General features: G+C 40.8%; 1 protein-coding gene and 1 long non-coding RNA gene across 2 annotated transcripts in view; both read left to right on the forward strand.

Annotated features, from left to right (window-relative positions):
* The window catches only part of sh3bgrl2 (SH3 domain binding glutamate-rich protein like 2), a 39,398-nt gene that overhangs the window by 15,877 nt on the left and 1,488 nt on the right, over window positions 1-22,033 (forward strand). Inside the window, exons 2-3 of the mRNA XM_007905044.2 lie at window positions 5,931-6,116; window positions 14,398-14,478. Coding sequence (XP_007903235.1) covers window positions 5,931-6,116; window positions 14,398-14,478 — 267 coding nt within the window. The remainder of the gene's footprint in view (window positions 1-5,930; window positions 6,117-14,397; window positions 14,479-22,033) is intronic.
* LOC103186180 lies at window positions 15,763-17,329 on the forward strand. The gene is made up of 3 exons (XR_488718.2): window positions 15,763-15,943; window positions 16,239-16,376; window positions 16,492-17,329. It is a non-coding gene; the product is annotated as an uncharacterized LOC103186180 (long non-coding RNA).

A 22,033-nucleotide genomic window follows, 5' to 3' on the forward strand; every position in this document is an offset into this window, starting at 1 on the left:
CCAGAAACATAACAACATTTACGCAGCTTTTTCATGCTGGAAGGACATCTCAAAGCACGGTCGGCTGGGCACCTGAGCTGAGGGTGGGAGCAGAGGAAGGTAATGAGGAGGGGAAAAATGACCAAAAGCGTGGTCAAAGAGTTAGGTCTTGACTTGCCTTGAAAGAGGGGAGGGAGCGAGTTGGAGGGACTCGAGGAATGGAACTCCAAACTCTCTCAATCCTCGTCTCTCCCACCTTTCCACCTCTTTCTCCCCCTCTCTCAATCCCTCACTCTCCTGCCCCCCACTCCTCCTCTCTCCCTCTCTCTCCTATTCAGCCACATGGTTCACCACCTGCAGCGCCAGGAACCGGTGGTTGCTAAGGACATGGTGGATAGCTTCAATTTATTGTCAACCAGGACACCCAGGTCCTTTCATTTTCTGAACAGATTATTTTCTTTCCATTTAAATAATAGCCCCTTCCTGGATTTTTTGTCCCCATGTGAAGCAATTTGAATTGCATCTGCCATTGATCTGCCCAATGCATCAAACAAACAGCAGAAGTACATAAACAAAAGCAGTATTTTCTCAAATGTGCTGAATGAATGAAGAGGGAAGCAGGGCCAATTAACTATCCCAAATGAGCAGAATCCTTCTACATTATGATGGCATTATGTTCAGTAACATATTGACCTGCTTTTGGAGGCTCATTTGGATGAGGCTCTCTAGAACTCTTCTGAATTCCCTCACTCTCTACCTTTCAAAACCCATTTTAAAACATATCTCTTCAGCAAAACGTTTGGAAGCCCTGTTCTGTCTTTGCAAATTGCTTTGAGATGTTCTTCTACATGAAAGAACATAGAACATAGCACATGCTTACATAGTACATGCACTTATTATGTAAGTGCAAATTATTGTTGTCATTTTCAGGAGCGGAAGGAAAAAAATGGAAGGGAAGGCAAAGTACCATAATTTTATTGGGGTTAACAATATCTGCGGAAAGACATTTTTTTAAAAAAGGGGGTAAAATGAATTTAAATTTGGTAAATTATAATGAATTAGCAAGGCTGTGGGATTAAGAAAGGTAATTTTAGCATATTTTTGATGACGTGCCTCCTTCTGATAAGGTGCTATGTATCACTCTGCAGCACTCGACACTTAGCTCTAAATAAAGTGCAAGGATAAAATATTTCATTCATGTATAAAGTTCTCTTGATATTTTCAGCTGTAATATTTTTCCTGCCTGCAAAACCACTTTTTTTAAATTTATAAATATGTATATGTAGCAGGATTCCCCCCCCCATGTGTTTATATATTGAAATGTGAATCAATGTTTCAGATTGAATCAACGTTTCACAGTAACCCCGTGATGATGTGGTCGTCCGGGTCCAATATCAGAGGCTGTGTTACAAGCGAAGTGCGCAAAACTTCGTGGAGTCCTATAGCTCAGTGGTTAGAGTACTCGCTTTGCAAGTGAGAGACCTGAGTGCAATTCCAGGCAGGGCGAAACCTTGGGCAAGTTTCCTTACTCCACACGCCTAATAATAATCCCTCCAAAACCAAAAACAATAATAAATTGGTCATTTTCAATCTACGACTGTTTGTGGGACATTGCTGTGTGCAATTGGCTGCCGCGTTCGCCCACAAATATACAGTCAATTCACTTTACAGTATATTCTGTGAAGCGCTTTGGGATGTCCTTCCGACGTGAAAAGCGCTATATCAAATGCAAGGATTATTATTATTATTATAAAACGGCTGTTGTCTGGGTCACCATTGACATCAAGTCCTGTGTGAGAAATTAATATTTGTGATGACCTGACAACCCAGAAGTTGGTCATTTTGTCATGTGCTGGGAGCCTGGTAGACAACATTTCCAGCTAGTACAGGGGATCGGGCTCCATAAGCGAAGTTGTGCTATTCCTGAGTCGGATATCATAAATGGGTTGTCCTGAATTATTCTTTCATTTATCCAGGGAAAAATGAACAATTCACACCAGAGCCCAGTGGTGCAATTGTGAAGGCCTTGTGTGGATTCATTGTACTGTCTAAAATCTGTCTAATAAACCTGGGTCTGTATTTCACTTTGAAGCTGACTTATTCCACCAACAACTATTACATTTCAGTCAACACTCAGTCTCTTTAAGCTGTTACAGTACAAATTTACATTGATCTAGTGTCTTGCAGGTTGGGGGTGGGTGGGAAGGCATCCCAAAGTGCTTAGCACTGATGGCTGGGCATCTGAGCTGGGGGCGAGTAAAGGAAAGATGACTGAAAGCAGGGTCAAAGATATTGGTCTTGAGATGGATCTTGAACAAGGTGTGGGAGGGAGAGGTTGGAGGGAATCCAGGAAGGAGTTCTAGAGTTTAGGGATAATTATCAGTCAAGGCCTTTCTTTCATCTCTTATTTACTGATCAGTGTTTCTGGCTATTGCATTATCTTCTGTGTTTCATTCATATCCCCCTTTTGAATTCCGCTTGTAATCTTTATCCTTCCTTTTTGTCTATAAGTTGCTTCAGTGTAGAGTTCCAAGATAAGTGTTCATATATTATTAACATCAAACGGCCAATTGGAGCCAAGGTCAGTCAGTGTGTTGTTTCATTGTTTGTGGCTACAGAACGAAGATGATAAAGTTGCATACTAATGGAAAGAAAAGTAGCCAACTTATTACAAATGGGACACTAAGAATATCGCTGTACCCAAAGGTAAGATTTTAGGATCACAACCAATTTGATAAGCACTTTTACATCTGGATTTTTTAGATTGTGGTTTACTACATTTGAGTTGTTCTACTTGTATGGCAACTACAAGTCCAGTAGCTTACAAATCCTGTGGAGTCCTGTAGCTCAGTGGTTAGAACACTCGCTTTGGAAGCGAGAGGACCTGGATTTGATTCCCGGCAGCGTAAAATGTTGGGTAAGTTTCCTTACTCCACATGCCTCTGTTTACCTAGCAGTAAGTAGGAACCCGGTTGTTAGTCGATTGGCGGATAGCTTTTCTGCGGGTAATAATTCCTTCTAAATAAATTTTTAAATTATTTGGTCACTTCAATCCAAGGCTGTGTGTGGGACACTGCAGTGCGCAATTGGCTGCCATGTTTCACCCACAAAATATACAGTTAATTCACTTTACAGCATATTGTGTGAAGCGCTTTGAGTTGTCACGAAGATCTGATAAGGTGCTTTATCAAATGCAAGGGTTATTATAAATACCAACGTATTTCACTAAGGTTAATTTGCTCACTGATTTCTGTTTGATTTTTATACTTTTGTATTATTAAAAGCGCATGTATAAACCGATGTTTCTTTTTTCTGCCAATCCTGCTGTTCTCAAAGTTCATGTTTTAATCACGCTGTTCTGTGCCTGTGCCAGCCAGCAGTGATCGCTTACAACACTGTTTACAGCTTAGACAGATTTTGGCCATGTTTCCCTGAGTAAATGAAATCATTTTTTTAAAAAAATCAGCAGCAAGGAAATAAAAATAAACATGGCGCTGAACATTGAATACTGAACCACCTCCGCAACATCACTCAGCTCCGCCACTGTCTCACACTGCAGGCCGCCGAAACCCTCATACATGCATTCATAACATCCAGGCTCAACTACGCAAACTCCCTGCTTGTCGGCCTCCCCAACTCCTCCCTCCATAGGCTGCAGATCATCCAGAACTTGGCAGCCCGTGTCCTCTCCCGCACCAGGCTCCGTGATCCTATAACCCCGATTCTCACCCAACTCCACTGGCTTCCCGTCACACAGAGGATAGAGTTCAAGATCCTGGTCTTCCTCACCTACAAAGCCCTCCATGGCCTTGGTCTCCCCTACCCTTATGACCTCCTAGCCCCCTATCAGCCTTCCCGTTCTTTCCACTCAGCGGGCTCTGACCTGCTTCACGTCCCCCACCTCGATTGTCCCACCATTGGCGGGTGGGCCTTCAGCCGCTCTACCCCCAACCTCTGGAACTCCATTCCGCAGTCTCTCTGCTTCGCCCTCTCCCTTGCCTCTATTAAGACTCATCTCAATACCCTCCTCTTCCACCATGCCTTCGGTCACCCTCCTTTTCCCCACCCACCCCCTCCACCCTCCCTGATCCTGACCCCCAGTTCGGGTCTGAAACAATGATTGTCCAGTGCCTTGGGATATATATTTGTATAGCGCCTTTCACAACCTATATAAATGCAATTTTGTTGTTGTTGAATAATCCTCATTCAACATCAACAAAGTTGCAATTTTATAGTGCTCTGTACATGCGTGGTATAATGTGTGATAAGTATTTAAGAATCACTTACAAAATACACAGTCACTACATTTTACAGTATATCCTGTGAGGTGCTTTGAGGCATCCTCCTGACATGAAAGGCACTACATCAAATGCAAGGATTTTTGATCGACTCTTAATCAAAGAGAATTCTGTATTATGACTGGGGTGAAGTAGGGAGGGGGTGGGGCAGATCACCTGCTTCAGTGCTGATCTGAAAACTGGACTAGAAGTTAATGATTAAAGTGCGTTTTTGTTCCATGTATGTGACCCAAGAGAACAATTAAAGGAATAGTTGCATTCATTCCAAGATAGATTAAATGTACGTATTAAGTAATTTTAAAATGAGCCAGATGTGTCATGGTTATGCCAACAATGATTCTTACCTCTGGAACGCCTTGCCTCAATCTCTCCGCCTTACCCCCCTCTTTTCTCATCTTCAAATCGCACCTGAAGACTTTGCTCTTTGCCAATGCCTATGGTTACCTCCCCTTTCTCCCCAGCTTAGCGTCAAATTATGCCATTAAGTGCTCTGAGATGCTACCTGATGTAAAGAGCCTCATATAAATGCAAGTTATTGTTCATTTTTTTTACATTTCCAATTTAGTTCCACTTTTTTTTAAAAGGATGGGAAATCCAACTGTCTAATGTTATCTTCACCCAACATCCACACAAACCCTTTCAGGCAAAGGTCATTCTAACAAATGAGAGAGAGAGAGAGCGACCCCTGGGATTGAACCTGGGACCTATGTGTCCCATATGGCACAAGACAACAGGAAGATTTGCAATTTAATAGTGTAGTCATCAAGGAAGCTCCAATAGTAATGAGGTCTAATTTACAAGGAGTGTAAACTTTTGTGCACAGAGGAAATTGCCCTAAATTATGCAGTTAACCAATGAAAATGAGTGCAAAATCATCAATTAAGGGGTTCTGCAATTCCTCAACACATTTACACATGGTTTTCACAACTCCCAAATTGGATCCTGAAGACTGAGTTTCTTAGTAATAGCCTCAGAATTTTTCTAGGTTTTGTTTTGTTATTTATTTTAAAAGTCAGTCTTGTGTTATTTCACATCCACTTCAGCTGAGAGCAGAACCCTGCAACACATAGATACCTCCATATCTGAGAAGATAGTTTCTCCTGGTATTCTGGCCAATAAGCCCCCAACTAAAGTTGGTCATTCATTTCACGGCTGTTTGTGGGACATTGCTGTGCACGATCGAGCTGCCGAGTTCACCTACAAGTACACAGTCACTCCACTTCACAATAAATCTTGTGAAGTGCTTTGCGACGTCCTCCCAACGTGAAAGGCGCTATACCAAATGCAAATATTATTATTACTTTCAAAGGGTTTTCAACTGAAACTGCCGGTTATCCAGTTTTTGTCATGTGTTGTCCCATTCATTTCCTCTCCAACATGAAAAATATGGTTGAAAACAATATGGCAGTCCGTGCTAACAGTACGGTGCCTGGGACGGCCTCCCGACATGAAAGGCACTATACAAATGTAATTTGTTGTTGTTATCATACAGTTATAGGTCATTAGCATTCTGCTTCTAGGCCATTGGAGCAACGAGCTGAAGGAAAGCATCATACTAAGGCCAATTCTTGAAGCTATATCCTGTGTCCATGAGAGAGAGAGGGGGCTAATTGGATGAGGATGAAGGTTAACTGGGCTCTGATTCCATTGCAGATCAAGAAGCGACAACATGATGTGGTGGGATTCTTGGAATCCAACAAGATTGAATTTGAAGAGATTGACATCACAATGTCAGAAGACCAGAGGCGATGGATGTACAACAATATCCCACAGGAGAAGCAACCTGCTGTTGGAAATCCGCTCCCACCTCAGATATTCAACAATGATACATATTGTGGAGTAAGTATACATCTCTCTCCAACCTATTGTCTAGTATTGACAGATTTCACCAATTTAAACTGAAAAAGATTATTTAGAGGCTACTTGCCGGCTGATCAAACAGGGGACAGCATTGCCATGTCCAATCCTATCCTCACCTATGTGAATTTCTAGCAAATGTCATTGGGCAGTTATCAGGACCCTGAGCAGCTAAATTCCCTACCTCTGGCTAAATGCACCATTGAAAATTGTACAAGACAAGCAGAGCCCAACGACTTCATCACAGACTAATTATAAATCTTTGGAGTCTGTAGCCTGTATCAAGCAATGTGCTGGCTTTACTAACTGTTACAGTGGATTGACGATCCATTGTGTTGTGCAACAGAAATAATAAGATTTGAATATACCTGTAATTATCTATATCTCAGGGTTAGGAATACACCTGCGATTACCTACATTGTGCTGTCCTGCTCATTATACAGGAGTCTGTTTGTAAAACAAGTGGATTGTGGATTTGTTCTATACTGGAAGCTCACTACACTTTCAGCTTCCTGGACTGACGGTGACCAAACAACCTGAAAGTCAGCCGTGGGCATTTTTAATTTGGCAGACTTGTTAGGAGCCTAAATTTAATGGATTCAAAACACGTTACAAGGGGGCAGACTGTGTTGTAACACTTCGAAAATGAACGCAGGTGGTTTTATGAATATTCAAACCGAAGAAAAGAACAGCCATTTGTGAATTTGAGAAATTTCTTTAAAAACAGGAAAGGCAACATTGAAACTGTTTGTTCAAGGAGTAGTTCCTAGCACCATAGAGTAGTGAGATACAGGTTTGATATTATATTTTTCCTGTGACCTGCTACCACCAGCAGACCTGAATTTGCAACCTTGTCTGTAGTGCTGTGGGGGGAGAGGAAAGCATCACTTCTTGGACTATCTTTGCACTTCTCCTTATGGAAAATCCAGGACAATACTGGTGGAGACCTGGCTCTATCACCTCCACTACCCAATATAGAGTGCATGATTGCTTGGTGTGAAGAGAATTGCATCTACGATCCATTACCACTCTGCTTGTGTGGTTCAAATATATCTCAAGACCTCTGCTGGAAGGTGCATGGTGAGGAACAGCACTGGGCTTGGTGTTTTGCCCCTGTGTGATCAGACACCTAGCCTATACTCGCTGACAAGGCTTGCACATTAATGATTTGTGATGGGGAGCCAGACAGTAGAAGGGAAATTGAATCAAAGCCTTCAGGAAGGGAGGAGAGACTGTTATGGATGCAATACTGGCAGTGAGTATAATCTCCCAATTTAAGCCAACCTACCTGAAGAGCCTGAGTGGAATTCAAAGCATCAGTGTAAATAATGAAAAATGAAGCCCATAGCATTTATGTAATCACTGAATCATGGGAGTAATCTATCTCTGCTCCCAGTGGCTATTTTCAAACCATAACAAACAAGTATTTGTTTCCAGATTTTTTTTAAAAGAAGCAAATTTATGGTCTCAGTTGAAAAATACCTATATTAGAGGCCAGAAACATTTGGTTTCTGATCAGATCCTGTTTAATGTAAAGTCCAGCAGTATGTTCTTGAATTTTACTTAATGGAACACAAGGCAGTGAGGATTGATGGTGATTCTGAACATGAACCCTAATTCCTTGTCTCTGTCCCTGGCAATTCCCAGCAGTAAGCTCTCCTGTGTTTTTCATTCAGTAGCAGTTTGTATAAGAAAACTCTTTCTTGCAGGATTGTGTGTTGCGGCAAAGGGCAATGTGTAGATAATGCAGTTGCTAGAGAACATTTTACTTGATCTAGCTATAATAGAGCACTGCTGTTTACATCTTCCTAAAAGAATATCACGCAATGCCATGGGTATGATATCCTGTATTGGCATTTTTTAACTTTGAAACTGTATTTTGTTTTACTAAATCAGTAATACAGTATTTGATCTTTGCAGTAGATCTCCTTTATTTATATAACAATAGAATTATATAATATGTATATATAAATATATATGCACACAGTTTTAGGAATTATAATTATGGAGGAGGCCATTTAGCCCATTATGTCATTGCTGGCTCTCTGAAAGAGCAAACCATTTAGTCCCATTCTCCTTAAAAACATTATGGTACAATGGCTACTACTTATTTATACACATCATCCCTTAATAATGATATGTACAAAACGTGTATTTTTGGAAGACATTTGGAGAGCTTTATGGAGAATCATGAATTCTAAAGAGGTATGGATTAAGAAAATATTGGTTGTCTTGTCAATCTTGGGCTTGGTGTTTTTTTCAGGGGATTTCTACAGCTAATATACTATTAAGGTAAAATTTCATTGAAGAAACAAATTGTGTGGGGTTGAGGGAGTGGGGGGAGATTCAGAATTGACATTAAGTAACTTGAAGTGTCAAGTTGCTTCTGATTTGCTCAGTTAATTCTTCATTCCTGGGTCTCTTTGGAAAGGGTTTTGTTCTCTAATAACTACATGATAGATTTTAAACAGGGTCCTAGTTAAATGAGCAAAACGGGCTAATGCTAATCTGAAGTATCTAATATATAATATAATATAATGGATAGTACCAATTATAAAAAAACAAATTTGCACATATTAGTGCTGTGCTGTTAAAGCCAGTTGAGGAGTTTCCTGAAGCTCTGGTGGGTAAAAGCATCCTTCTGATGCCGCACTGATCAAAAGTTCCTGGTCGTTACTGTGTTACTTAATCTTAGTTGGGGTGGGACAATTGGCTTCAGTGCCCTCTCAATTAGGTAGGTGGAAAATGAGCCAGGAATCCTGCTCTTGATCAACATCAAATGACCTCTGCTAGAATATGTGTGATTTGGGGTTAGGACAGTAACAACGATGCACCCCAGAGTTGGTGTCTAATAACATGCTAGCACTTGCTGTCTGGGCTCACATATGAGGAATGGCCATTTGGATAAAGTGACTGTTGTCTATGGAACAGTAACCTTGCAGAAGTCAGTGGATTTGGGCTTGAGGGAGGTTAGAGACAATCAACAATAAAAAGGGCTGCTTAGAGGACTGGGAACACAATTTTTGCAGAATTCACTTTGATTATAGTAATATAATGGGCACAATGGAACTGTGGTCTGGAGTACTCATAGATGATCTCACTTGAACAGGGCTCAGAGTCCTACGTGACTCCAATGAAGTGTATCCTTGTTGTTGGAGGTGCTGTTTGTCAAATGAGATGTTAAACTGAGCTCCCGTATGCCCATTCTGCAGTTGACCCTGAACTGTCTTTTCTCCGCCACTGCCTCACCCCTCAGGCTGCCGAAACCCGCACCCACGCAGTCGTCACCTCAAGGCTCGATTACGGGAACTCCCTCCTCATTGGCCTTCCCAACTCTTCCCTTCACAAGCTGCAGATCATCCAAAACTCTGCAGCTCATGTACTCTCACACACCAGGCTCCGCAACCCCATCACTCCCACCCTCGCCCGATTCCACTGGCTCCCCATCCCCCAGAGGATTGAGTTCAAGATCCTTGTCCTCACTTTAAGGCCATCCATGGCCTTGCCCCTTTCTACCTCTCTGACCTGCTGACTCCCTACCAACCTGCCCGCTCCCTCCACTCATCAGGCTCCAGCCTGCTCCATGTTTTCCGCCCGACCCGCCCTACCATCGGTGGCCGGACTTTCAGCCTCTCTACCCCCACACTCTGGAACTCCATCCCACGGTCCCTTTGCCTCGCTTCCTCCTTGCATCCTTCAAGGCTGGTCCCAAGACCCTTCTCTTTGACCGTGTCTTTGGTCTCCCTCCCACCTCTCTACCTTCCCTCACCCCTACACCATCCCTCCCCCATGCTCGGGCCCCGACACCTGACTGTTCAGCGCTTTGGGACATACTCCCAATGTGAAAGGCGCTCTATAAATGTAATTTTGTTGTTGTTGTGGAACGTTAACGATCCCAGGACACTATTTCAAAAGAGAAGGGAACTTCTTCCAGTATCCTGGCAAATAAACCTCCTTGATGACTGTTTGCTGTATGTAAACTGTTTGCCTACACAAAAAAGCTGTTTAACCAAATCGTAAACAGTGTAAAGTGCTTTCAGACATTTCAACATATAAAGTGCCAGAGGTTGTTTCTCCTGGTGTCTCCTTGGAGGAGTGTTGGGGAGCGGGTTACACAAAATGCATTCTCAGGCTGTCTCAAACATGCTGATCTGTAGTTTTAAAGCATAAAACACCATATTAAAGGGCATCTGAGATGCACTGATACCTCCTGTTTACATTGCTTGACAAAGCCAGTTGAATATACTTCTCCTTTAATACTAACGCACCCATGTATTGATTCTCTTCAAATTGCGTAAATTTAGGGAGAGAGATCAGGAAGAACATATGACCTCTTGATCAGTTCAGGGTTTATATTTTCAGTGGGATGTCCGGTAAATGTGTAATTAGCAGCTGTGAGCCTACAACTAAAATGAGCGACAGATTCTGCAGCTGGGCCCTGTGCCAGCCCCAGCATTACTGCAGGGCGATTAGCTGTTTGCACTGTTAGTTCTTATTCCACAGTAGAGCAGACATAGGCTCAGTGGCAGAGTAAAAAGCTTGTGCAAATCCTGCCTGAGGCAGTGAATCTGAATTTATTGAATCCAAAGTAAGTGGCATAAAATGGAGGGTGAACTTCATTTGTGGGATGTGCTTATGGTTCGTGTGAATTCAGTCACAAGCTACAATTTTCTGCTTCATTCAGTACCTTTTTCTGACTTTTTAAAAAAAAACAGCCTCAATGTAATATGGCATAACCTGTACCTGAGAAAATCTTATCAAAATAATGTAGTCTGGTTTGTTTGTACTGAAGCAAATGTCTTGGTCTTAACAATGGGGTAGGATGGTGCATCATTTCTCTGGGCATGTTAGTTATTTTTTGTTTAAGCAATGAACACATGGTTCCTGGAATACAAACAGCGAGTCTCAACTCAGAAAGAACTCTGTGTACTTGGGTGTTTACTGTACTGACGCTTACTTTAACTCAATAGAAATCAAATCAACCAAACCTAGATTTGTTTCAATTCATTATTGTGCTCAAGTCGGCCCATGATACTGGACACAAGCTTACAGAAGGGCCTCTTTGGTACACATCCATGGTTAAATAAACCGCTGGTGGTGGCAGCTTTTCAAAATTAAAGACCTGTCCAACTGGACACTCCCTTCTCTTTTCAAATAGTGTCATTTCATCTTTAACAGTCACCTGTAAACAAACAGAACTTTGGTTCAACATATCTCAATGATAGAACCTCCAGCAAAGCAGTGCTCCCCCAGTATTGCACTACAGCGTCAGCTTCGATCGATGCAAACCTGAGGCAGAGATGAGAGCAACACTAACTGAGTTGAACTGAGCAAGTTTCTTTTAACTGCTATACTATTTGACATTTGCCTACAAAATACACTACACAATACTGTGAAGCGTTTTGAGAGGTTCAAGGTGTGAAAGGTGCTATAACGATTCTAAGGATTATTATAACATTATCCTACTCTTGGATTATTAATAAAACATCCTTATGATCTTATGCCATCTTGCATTAAAATGCCTAGTAAATGTACTTTTTGTCACAACTGCTGGCATTCACTTATTGCTGATATTTTTAATTGTATGAAATTCTCTTATTATAATCGCTCAGTGGTTAGAGCACTCGCCTGGCAAGTGAGAGACCTAGTTTTGATTCCCGGCAAGCCGAGATGTTGGGCAAGTTTCCTTACTCCACATGCCTCAGTTTACCTAGCAGTACGTAGGAACCCGGTTGTTAGTTGATTGGCGGATTGCTTTTCCAGGGATAATAATCCCTAAAAAAAAATTTGGTCACTCAATCCACAACTGTTTGTGGGACACTGCTGTGCGCAATTGGTTGCTACGTTTTGCCCACAAATATGCGGTCAATTCACTTTACAGTACATTCTGTGAAGTGCTTTGATACGTCTAGAAGACGTGAAAAGCACTGTATCAAATGCAAGGATTATTATTATGGAAGTTAGTATCTGACAATAAGCTGTTAAATGAGTCATTGTTTTCCACAGGGCCTTTTAGCTCATGTGTGCTGTGATGGATGTGAAAGATACTGAAATAGCTTTTATGTTATAAAAGAGATGTGGAAAGTGTCAAATCAATAATCATTTCAGCAATCACTGCTGAATGCTTGTTGCAATTGCAAATGCAGTAGAAAACGGAGAATTTCAAGTAACTCAAAACAGTAGCCTGAATTGGCAGGTGTATGGTTTTTTGGAAGTATTGTTAATAGTTTTGGTAGCATTTCCCTGTGTGTCACTGCTCTTCAATGTGTCAAGTGAAAGGAATAATTTAATCAATGTTTTCAATATTATGATTTTTGATAGATTAAATGATAACTATTTTGACTAATCGCAAATAAGTAGCAAGATGGCATAAAATGAGGATTATCAGGAGAAAGAGGAAAAAAAAGGGATGTTAGAAGAAAGTTTCTACACGGAGGGCTATTAGAATAAGGAATGAATGCCTTGCCACAAAGGCCTGATGAAGCTGAGTCCATAGCAGCACTTAACAGATAATTGGATAAGTACTTGAGGAAACATAATATTTACTGGGTATGAGAAATGAGCACTGGAAATGGGATTAGAGTAGATGGCTCCAGTGGTGGAGCACGCACAAGCCCCCACACAATGGCAGAATGGCCTCTTTCTGTGTATTAAACTTCCTATGATTCTAAGTAGTTGACGGAGAAAAAAATTCATATATTTCAAAACACCACATTAAGCAATGACAGCCTCGTGGCAAATTGCTGCAGGAAATGGTTCTCTCAAGGGAAATCTGCAAGTGTAATGGGCATAATATCCTGGTGAATCCGTGACAGCAAAATGGATTGCTCCATGCTAAAATTATAGCATTGCAGAAAATCCTTTAGAGAAATGGGGCATCGCTGTGGGGTTTTTGCGATTCATTAAAGCCTCCTTATTGAGCTGTAGGGCAATGGATGGGGGAGGACAACGGGAAAACGAATGAGTTCCTTCAAATCAAATCGTTTCAGATATATTACAGCTTTGAAAAATCTCATTAAATGATTTCTCTGAGTTATTGTGCCCCGAAGGAAACTAGTTATAATTAGATTTTTTTGTCTTAGTACAGTTAAACACAGACAAATACACATACAGTACTACAAATATGTACTATGCTTATTTTAAGAATGATGTGGTCATTCTACAGCTTCATATTACTTGGAGGAGTGTCCAGTAGATTGAATGCATAGGTACCCTAGTGTTATTGGTGTGGGTTTGCTTATGCTGGCAATAGTGCTAAATGATGCTATCCATCCCCTTATGAAACAGATGAGACTTATAAATATGCTACTCTCCAGAGATTTCTTCTTTGAAAACAATAGAGAGCACAGATGTGATTTCCTTTATTTTGAGAAATAATTTTATTAAGCCTAGAATTGCCATTGGCTTGTCCTTTACTTTGGTTTATTTATAGTGAGCAGTCTGCTGTCACCAGAGGAGGGCAAGGAGAGAAGAAAGGAAGGCAGCAGCTCTTCATTTACGCTTCCTCCTGAAACAGCAAACAGTGTAAAGAAGCTAGACTAGCACTTTTAAGATAATGGGTCTGTCCCTTAACATAAACAGTTTCCTGCTCCGATTTCCAAACTAATAGACTGCTCCCTATAAACAAACCAAACATAAGGACACTCGGCTTTCTAGGCTTCTTGAAAATATTTCTTTAAGTGAATTTAAGAATTTCCTGATCTTAGATTCTAAGTTGATGGTTTAAGGCTGATTGTGGTGGTTTTTGACACTTTGGTGCTTGAAGACTCAGTAAGGTTTATTCCCTGAAGGTTTGGAAATTTACAGACAGCCAGACTTGGTATTCTCACGCACCAGCTTCAGCACAGAAGCCATTAGACTTATCAATGCAATAAAAAGAGAATACTTCACCTTTAAGAAATTCCTGGGTCCCTAAGTGACACCTGGCTGTGCTTCTAAAGTGGATTAATTCCTTCCACCTTTACTCAAAAAACAAGCTGCGTTTTGCCCCTACAAATTTTTATTTCTTCAAGTTGCAAGCAGTTGAGACGATAATGTATGATTTATATCATCACTATATGTTAAGTATAAACAACTATTTTCCAAGCCCTGTTTTCCCCACGCAGAAGATGACCCTTTCACAGGTATGATTTTTGTGATGTCCAAGCATTCCACAATTTGTCCAAAATATCTTTCTCATCTATGTTGCCCCCAACCTAATCTAACCCAGTTGGAGGGGGTAGGGAGAGAAATACCTATTAATGGCCTGTTCTTTTGCTTCTAGGATTACGATGCTTTCTTTGAGTCAAAAGAAAACAATTCCGTCTCTACGTTTCTTGGTTTGAAATCCAGACCCATGTCACAGGTAAACCCATTTATTTGAAAGTGTCTGAGCGTAGAGTTCAGAGAGTAAACTCGCTTAGGAATGAAAAGCCCAGGGAAATTGGGCTGGTGTTGTTTAGTGCTTGTTGTTTTGGCAATCCACTGGCCTCTTCTTGCATTTTAACTCCTTTTACTTTATCTTGGAGGACAGTTGCATGCTCACTCGCCAGTATCTTTCCCTAATAGTTGTTATGCATGTTTGACAACAAGCATTGGCAGGGCATTCAATCCTCATTGTGGAGGAGGACGCTGGCTGATTAAAGCTTCCATATCCTGAAGAACCTTTGGCAAATTGTAGTATACTTATTATTGTCCCACTGAAATCAGCTAACTTGGCACAGTCTGGGAAGTGAACCTTGCACCTTTGCACCTCCAGCTGAGTGGCTTTACTCACTGAATAAACTCTCTAAGCTATCCTCGAATGTGGTCAGGTGAATAAGAGTAATGGTTTTCTTCAGTGACTTACCTGCAATGCTTTATTTAAGGAGCTTCTGGATTTAGAAAATCTAGATTGTGCAAAGTTTCAGGTTCCTTTCCCCCATCAAATTAAAGTTTGTCCAGCTTTACCTTCGAGTTTGATGCTAATTTCTAACACTGTTTGTACTAAACCTGCCTTGGTCCCCATTCAATGTGTACAGGAAGGAACTCCTTGTAAGTACACACAGGTGCCATTAACCCAGCCTTACTGAGCAGGAAACAATGGATCCTAAACCTGTTCCAGCATCAGGATCCCAGGGATCCATTTTTCCTTGAGGTCATCCTGGAACCGAAGCGCATCTTTAAAAACAAGATCATTGGGATGTTTCACTGCAGCTCACTGTACCAGAGGTGGAGAGCATACTCACCACTAGCATCATGGAATGTAAAGTCCAAAACCAGACACAGGATTGGAACTGATGAAAGGAGAGTCCACCTCCTGCAGAATTTTTATCTAAAAGTTTAAGACTAACTTATTGACTTTCTGGTGAAGCTTTATGTTTGTCTTTGTGGCCCTTAGACATTGCGATGAAGGCATGGGCAATGGTAAAGTAACAAAATGAGATTTTCTGCCTGATTGGTGTTTAAGAACAGCCCTGTCCAATCTGGAGGGTGGAAAGTGGATTTGTGAAGGCTGAGCAGCAAACACGCAAGAGGAATTTCAGACTGGTGGCTCAATAGCCAGCCTCCACTGCTGGCTCAATAGCCAACCTCCGCTGCTGGCTCATTAGCCAACCTCCATTGCTGGCTCAATAGCCAACCTCCGCTGCTGGCTCAACAGCCAGCCTCCACTGCTGGCAGGAATGGCCTGTCAGGACTGACTGTTTGGGGATGGGTGTCTAGCCACAGCCCAGCCAAGGAGAACGAACTGGGAGAGGATCAACACGTCTTCGTAAATGGGGTTAATCCTCAGATACAGACCATGATCGAGGTGAAGCAAGAAGTATCATGACTTCAAGCAATGTGTGACGGTAAGTGTGTGTGTGTATGTATACCATAGAATATACAAATATGTGTATTGCTGTGAATTATGTGGTTGAATTGCCAAGTACAATTACATATCGGGAACACTTACCAATGTTGCCTGGGTCTTTGAAAGTTTTGCTGCTTGTACTGGAACCTGGCAGTGTGGATCCCATGCTTCTACCCTGTCTTGTGTGAATGGACAACAAAGCTAAGTTACAAACTATTTGGAAAGAAAAAGAAAGGAATATCAAGTATTGTCAGCTCAATGTAACCAAGTACTTCCTACTTAATTTTCCATAGGCAAAGGCAATGTAGAACACCCAGAGTGGGCAGAGGACTGGAGAAGGAGGAAAAGTCCCTATCACTTAGCAATTTATCATCCATGAAAACAAGATTGTAGAAGAAGCAAGCCTGTTATCATGGACTTCAAAATGGAGGGTAAGATCACGGCATGAGTTGGATGCAAATAAAGGGTTCAATGAGGAAGAGTCCATGATTACTGTTTTCCAAATGGTTTTCATTATATAAAAAAAACTTTGTGATTGTTTTGCAGATTCTGGTCAAGGGATTGATGCACATCAAGAAAACACAGATATCCCAAATCATTTTTAGTTGCATACGCAGCCCACAGAACTATCCAAGCGGCATCCTGTCTGCAGACACCAGGGCAGCTACTTCCACACTACAGTTTGATGAGGGAGGTTTGGGTCATGCACTGGGTTTGCACAGCGTACAGATGTTATGGGCAATGAATGTCTGAAAATAGCAAGGAAGGGAGCTTTGCTGCCAGTGAAGGTGTCCACCAGGACCTTTTACCCTAAAGTGTGGAAGAGCTGGCAATTGATATCCCAGCTCTGAAAACCTGTTTGCTCCATCACTTTAACTTGACTGAAGTCCAGCTAGTAAGTTTGATTGAAGATGTTGAGGTACGCAAGCTATAGAGAAATCCAACACAAAGCGGCTGCAAAACCTAACTTGTACCCTGGACAAAGCAATACAGACAAAGGCACCTTCTAACCTCGGATACTGCTGCTTGTAATTAATCTTTTGAGTTGCAATTGGAAAGCTCGATAGGGGTAGGTTTCACATCTCTCCGGAATGTCCTGCAGTCTGTGACAATGAGCGGTTCTACTTCTCTGCTGGACCCTCTGCTCTGCAGCTGCAAGGTGAAACGCCAACAGAAAGACCTTCAGCTAACGGAGCAGGGCCATAGCTACCTCTTGATGTCTGACCTTTGGTAGTTCCAGAGCTCAATTCACTCCCCTCCCCTGGGCCTTAGCAATCGGATAGCCAGAGGAACCAAAGCACAAAGGAAGAGTTCATGGGTAAGAAGTAGAAAGAGAAAGCACCTTAGCACTCGTACGTATATACAATAAACATTTATTGCACCAAAACCAAGTTATATACAATGTATCAAAGCATCACGCTAACAATGTCTGATTCTTTTCCTAAAATGCTAGAAATATCAAACAGAAATACAGGGAACGAGGCTAAAATAGTATGTAAATAAATGCCGTTACTAAGCTGTATTGAAAATTATGGGATTCTTCTTGCAGCACAACATTGTAGTTTTCCTAGTGGCTCCTCACCATCTACCCAATCTACCAGTTGCAGCAGACATGCATGTGACTACCTTGGTTTTCACATCAGCAATCCTGAGAACGCTACATTTTGCATCAATCAATCACAAATATAGTTACTCCTTGTGCTGCTGCAAGGCAAAAGCCTGTATCCCCAATGATACAGGCTATAGAATTGTTACTTATGGAAGATAACAACGAGATCCTCTGATTTCTTGGGATTAAACATGTAAACAGATACATTGGAGATCAGCTTCATTCTTCGGGCAAGCTATGAGCGTTATGAATGTGTAGTCCACGGCTCCAACAAGGCATCGATGTAACCTGTAAAACACATTGGGACCATGGATACCTTCAAACAAAGGAATTGTCTCTAGATGGTGGAGGAATTATCTCTCACTGTCATGGTTTGAGTAGGTCATGGGCTTTCTACTAGGGGTCAATTGGCCACATGTTTGTAGTCGTACAAGTTGGACCAAGGGAAAACCTGACACCTCCTCCCACTATCCATTAAATACTATGGAACAAAACGCATGTCTGTATAGTATATTGGTAATCTGCTGTAATGTAGTTGTGAATGCCATCACCGCACTACACTGTAGCAGTGGAGAAAACAAAAAATACTGCCATCGTAACCTGCATGGTCCTCCCACGTTTTTCGATTCTACCTCGTTGTTTTGTTATGGCAACTGCATGGACATGCCCCCGACATGAAAGACGCTATACAAATGTAATCTTGTTGTTGTTGTTGCTGTTGTATTCACGTGAGACTTTGCTTCATTGTGTCCATATTTCAATGCAGATGAAACATGATTGTTTTTTGATATAGATCTGTCCACCTCCAAACCATTTTCTCATGCTTCTTGAATGTGGCAAGATTGCAAGTAACCTATATTTTAACTTAGACTGGGGGAATTTTGCCCATTGAAACAATTGGTCTTACCACTTGCATTTCCAATGAGCAATGTTGATGAATTGGCATTATTTCTGAAGCCCATTTAAAAAGAAAGTAAGTATTAAATTTAGTCCCTGTTTCTGAACTTCCACATAGATTAAGGTACAGTGATAATGATCTTACTGGAACATGTGACATTTTGACCCTCCAAGCTCTTTAGTGAAAATTATAATTCTAACACATTGCAATTTGCTGACAGCTGAGAGCTCCTGTTTTCAAGATGTGTACAATACATGAAGAAATAACTCAAATACAGAACAATTTAGCTATCAGAACATTAGTAGAACAATAAAAAAACCGAGAATTTTTTAATAAGTGTCTTTTTCTCACTCTTTAGTTTGCTGAAGAATGTTTGTTTTCTGCTTAAAATATAGAAAACCCTCTGAACCACAGGTATCACAAGATATATCTGCATAGGATGATCTGCTCTCTTCTTTCTCCTTTTCCCCATATCTTGCCCCCCCCAAGATATTGTCCAGTGAAGATAGTCTTTTGAAAGCAGCAGTTCAAAAGCTGGATCGTTGCTCCAGTTTTCAAATAGCCAACATCAAATGCCAGACAATTAGTCGCACTGCCAGGTAGAATTGAAGTGATCCAGATGATAACAAAGGGATTGGACTTTTTTTAAAAACAAAGTGGCCTTTTGAGATTTCCTTCTTTATATTCTGCTTCTAATAGAAAATTACATGCAAGATTTTGTTTCTGTAGCTACAAGCAGGGCCTTGTTAATTGTGCAGCTGGTCTCTGCATTTTTACTCTTCTGAGTTTATCCATACCCTTTGCTTTACAGCTAAATGTGTCTTCATTGCCTTTTATCTCTTTTTTTCTCCTCTCCTCCAAATTGTCTGGCCAGCTACCCACCCTACTTCACAATATTAATTTCCCATAGTTCTTAAGTTTGAAATTCTATCGAAGTTCTCTCAGCAAATAAGTTAGACTTTCTATTGATGTATTTAGGCAGACTCTTGCGGAAAACCTGTCTCTTCATGTCTTAGCTTATCAACTCTTGCTTCAGCGTCGGTAAATGTTTGAATGAAAGCCAACAGATTCCACCGTTTGTTGTTTGCTTAACATATGAATTTAGTGTCATAATAATAATGTCCATCTTGAGCAGACGCTCCATCTACTGGCTAACTATGAAATTGCAGGAGTAAAGAAACTCTTAATTTTGCTTTTGTGATTGATTATAGCAGAAATGAGATACAAGAATTGTTCATATCTATCAACTAATTCTGACCGAGTGTTATTGTGCATGATCTTTCATAAAAAAGAGCCTGTCCTCTACTATGGTACCTATACTGGAGCAGTGATGAGATGCACCCCCCCCCGCAGAGGGGGAAATAAAGAACAGCTCACACACACACCTGGCAATGTGCTCCAAGTATCAGATCTTAAGAGCTGTATAACACCAGAAACATAAAGATCACAACAATTTACCTGTCTATAGGTAGCACATCACAATCAATCTCTCCCTTCTACCATCTCCAACACTGTTAGCTCATTCTCACTCTTCCATTTAAAGGAAAATGAATGCCTTGCGTATGAGCTGCTGGTACAAGCTGTCCTTGCTTGTACTGTTTAAAATGATGGGTTAGAGTTTGTTTGATGACCATCTTGAAAACCATCAAACATTTTTTGAGTTTTTTGAATGTTCCTCAAGCAAATAGTTTTGTTGAAGATTGCAAATTGAATTGCCTTTTTCTGTTGTGCTAATATATATTAACTGTTGGCAACAACTCAAACTATTGTAAACCCTACAACAGAATGAGAGCAATTTTACAAGACGGAGATATTAATAGAGGTGTTAAAATCATTTGCTCACCTAAAGACCCCTATTATATAATTGAAGAACATTATTACAATAGGGACTTTCAAAATAGACTGGATTAGTCTATCGACTTTCAGGTGCTTTTGTTGAAATGTTTTGAAATTTTGTTTCCCTTCTGAACTTAGAATAAATCTTCTTGATGGGAACCAGTTCTGCTTGCACAAAATACACCACAAAATATTGCAGTTTGCTTTTATAAAATTATTTGAAATAGCTGCATCGAGATTTAACCTTTCACTGAATGCTAAATAAACTTTTGCTGATTGCAAAATTCTTCACCTTGATGAAACTAAGTGGAATTTCTATTTCTGGTAGAAATAATATACAAGATCATGATCCCGCTAACAATGGATTTGGCTAAATCATACCCGTTAACAACAACTAACTGCATTTATATAAAGTCTTTCAGCTTGGGAGGATGTCCCAAAGCGCTGGACAGTCGACGGTTGCACCCAAGCTGGGGGTTGGGTTCAGGAGAGGTGGGGGCCGTGGGGGTGGGAAGATGATCAAAGACAATGTTATCTTCCCATCCTCACCCTTTGGCCCGCACCGCTCCAGAATCCCTGGATTTGGTCACTGGAACAGTTTTTAATCTTGTTTGCACTGTATTAATGTTATGTATGTAAATTAGGCAACCCAGCAATATGAAATACAAATTGTCATCAGAAACTTATGTGATAGATATTAAGCAAAAGTACTTCTGTGAAGTGCTTTGAGACATCTAGAAGATGTGATAAGACACAATATCAAATGTAAGGATTATTATTATTCAATATATCAGTTTGTCTCTGTGAGAAGTTTGTAAAGGTGGCTTCCCTGGGATTGACGATTGTGTTTGTCTTTGCCTAAAAGAGGCACGATGGAATGAACGACTTGAAGAGTATGCACTAAGGGCAAGCAATCCAAAGCCTGATCACAGTAAAATCCACGCTTAATGTACTGCTAACTGGCTTTATTTCCAGGATTTCATCAAGGTTTAAAAACGAACCTCACAAAATTAGGAAGCATCAGGTCAGCTAAAAAGGAAGTCAAAGCCGCGACCCTATACCAACAGTTGAGATGATGGTGAGGATATCACACCCAAGACGCTGCTATGATGCAATGATGCTTTTCAGTCCAAGTGTCCGATGGATGAATCCTAATGAACCTAATCCATAATGTAGATTTTTTTTTAAAAAAGATGCATTGAATTCATTTGAGTTCAGATTCTGGCTTTCTCTATGTGAAGATCACTTTACTATGGAATTTTACCAAAAATATCTTTCCTAAAATTAACCTAATGATAAAAACTATCCTTCCATATTTTTGCTCTTGCTTTATTCCACTTACCCATTTTCTACAGCAAGTAGTCTTATGCTCTCAACATATTCTCTAATTCTACCTTTTAGGCCAATATACTCAGAAAGCCCTGCTCAATCTGTCATACCTTGAAGAAAGTAGAAACCATGTGATAAATATCTCTGGACTCTTAGTCAGCACGTGCCAGGTTTAAATTGAGTAACTAAAGTGATTTAATCTGAAATGAATCAAGTGGCACCAGCATGCTATTTATGGAAGATTCGTTGAGCTATTTTACTAAACTGAAAAGCCAGTCCATTTGTGTTTTAAGATGCTGTCAATATCACAAATGTCTGAGCCTCCACAACACCCATATCATTGTTCTGCTGGCGATCATGTTCAGTGCCACCATGTTAATTAAATGAGGGACAATAGATAACCGGAGCCTCTGAGA

This window comes from Callorhinchus milii, unplaced genomic scaffold, assembly GCF_018977255.1.
Source record: "Callorhinchus milii isolate IMCB2004 unplaced genomic scaffold, IMCB_Cmil_1.0 Scaffold3, whole genome shotgun sequence".
NCBI classification, from domain to species: Eukaryota; Metazoa; Chordata; class Chondrichthyes; order Chimaeriformes; family Callorhinchidae; genus Callorhinchus; species Callorhinchus milii.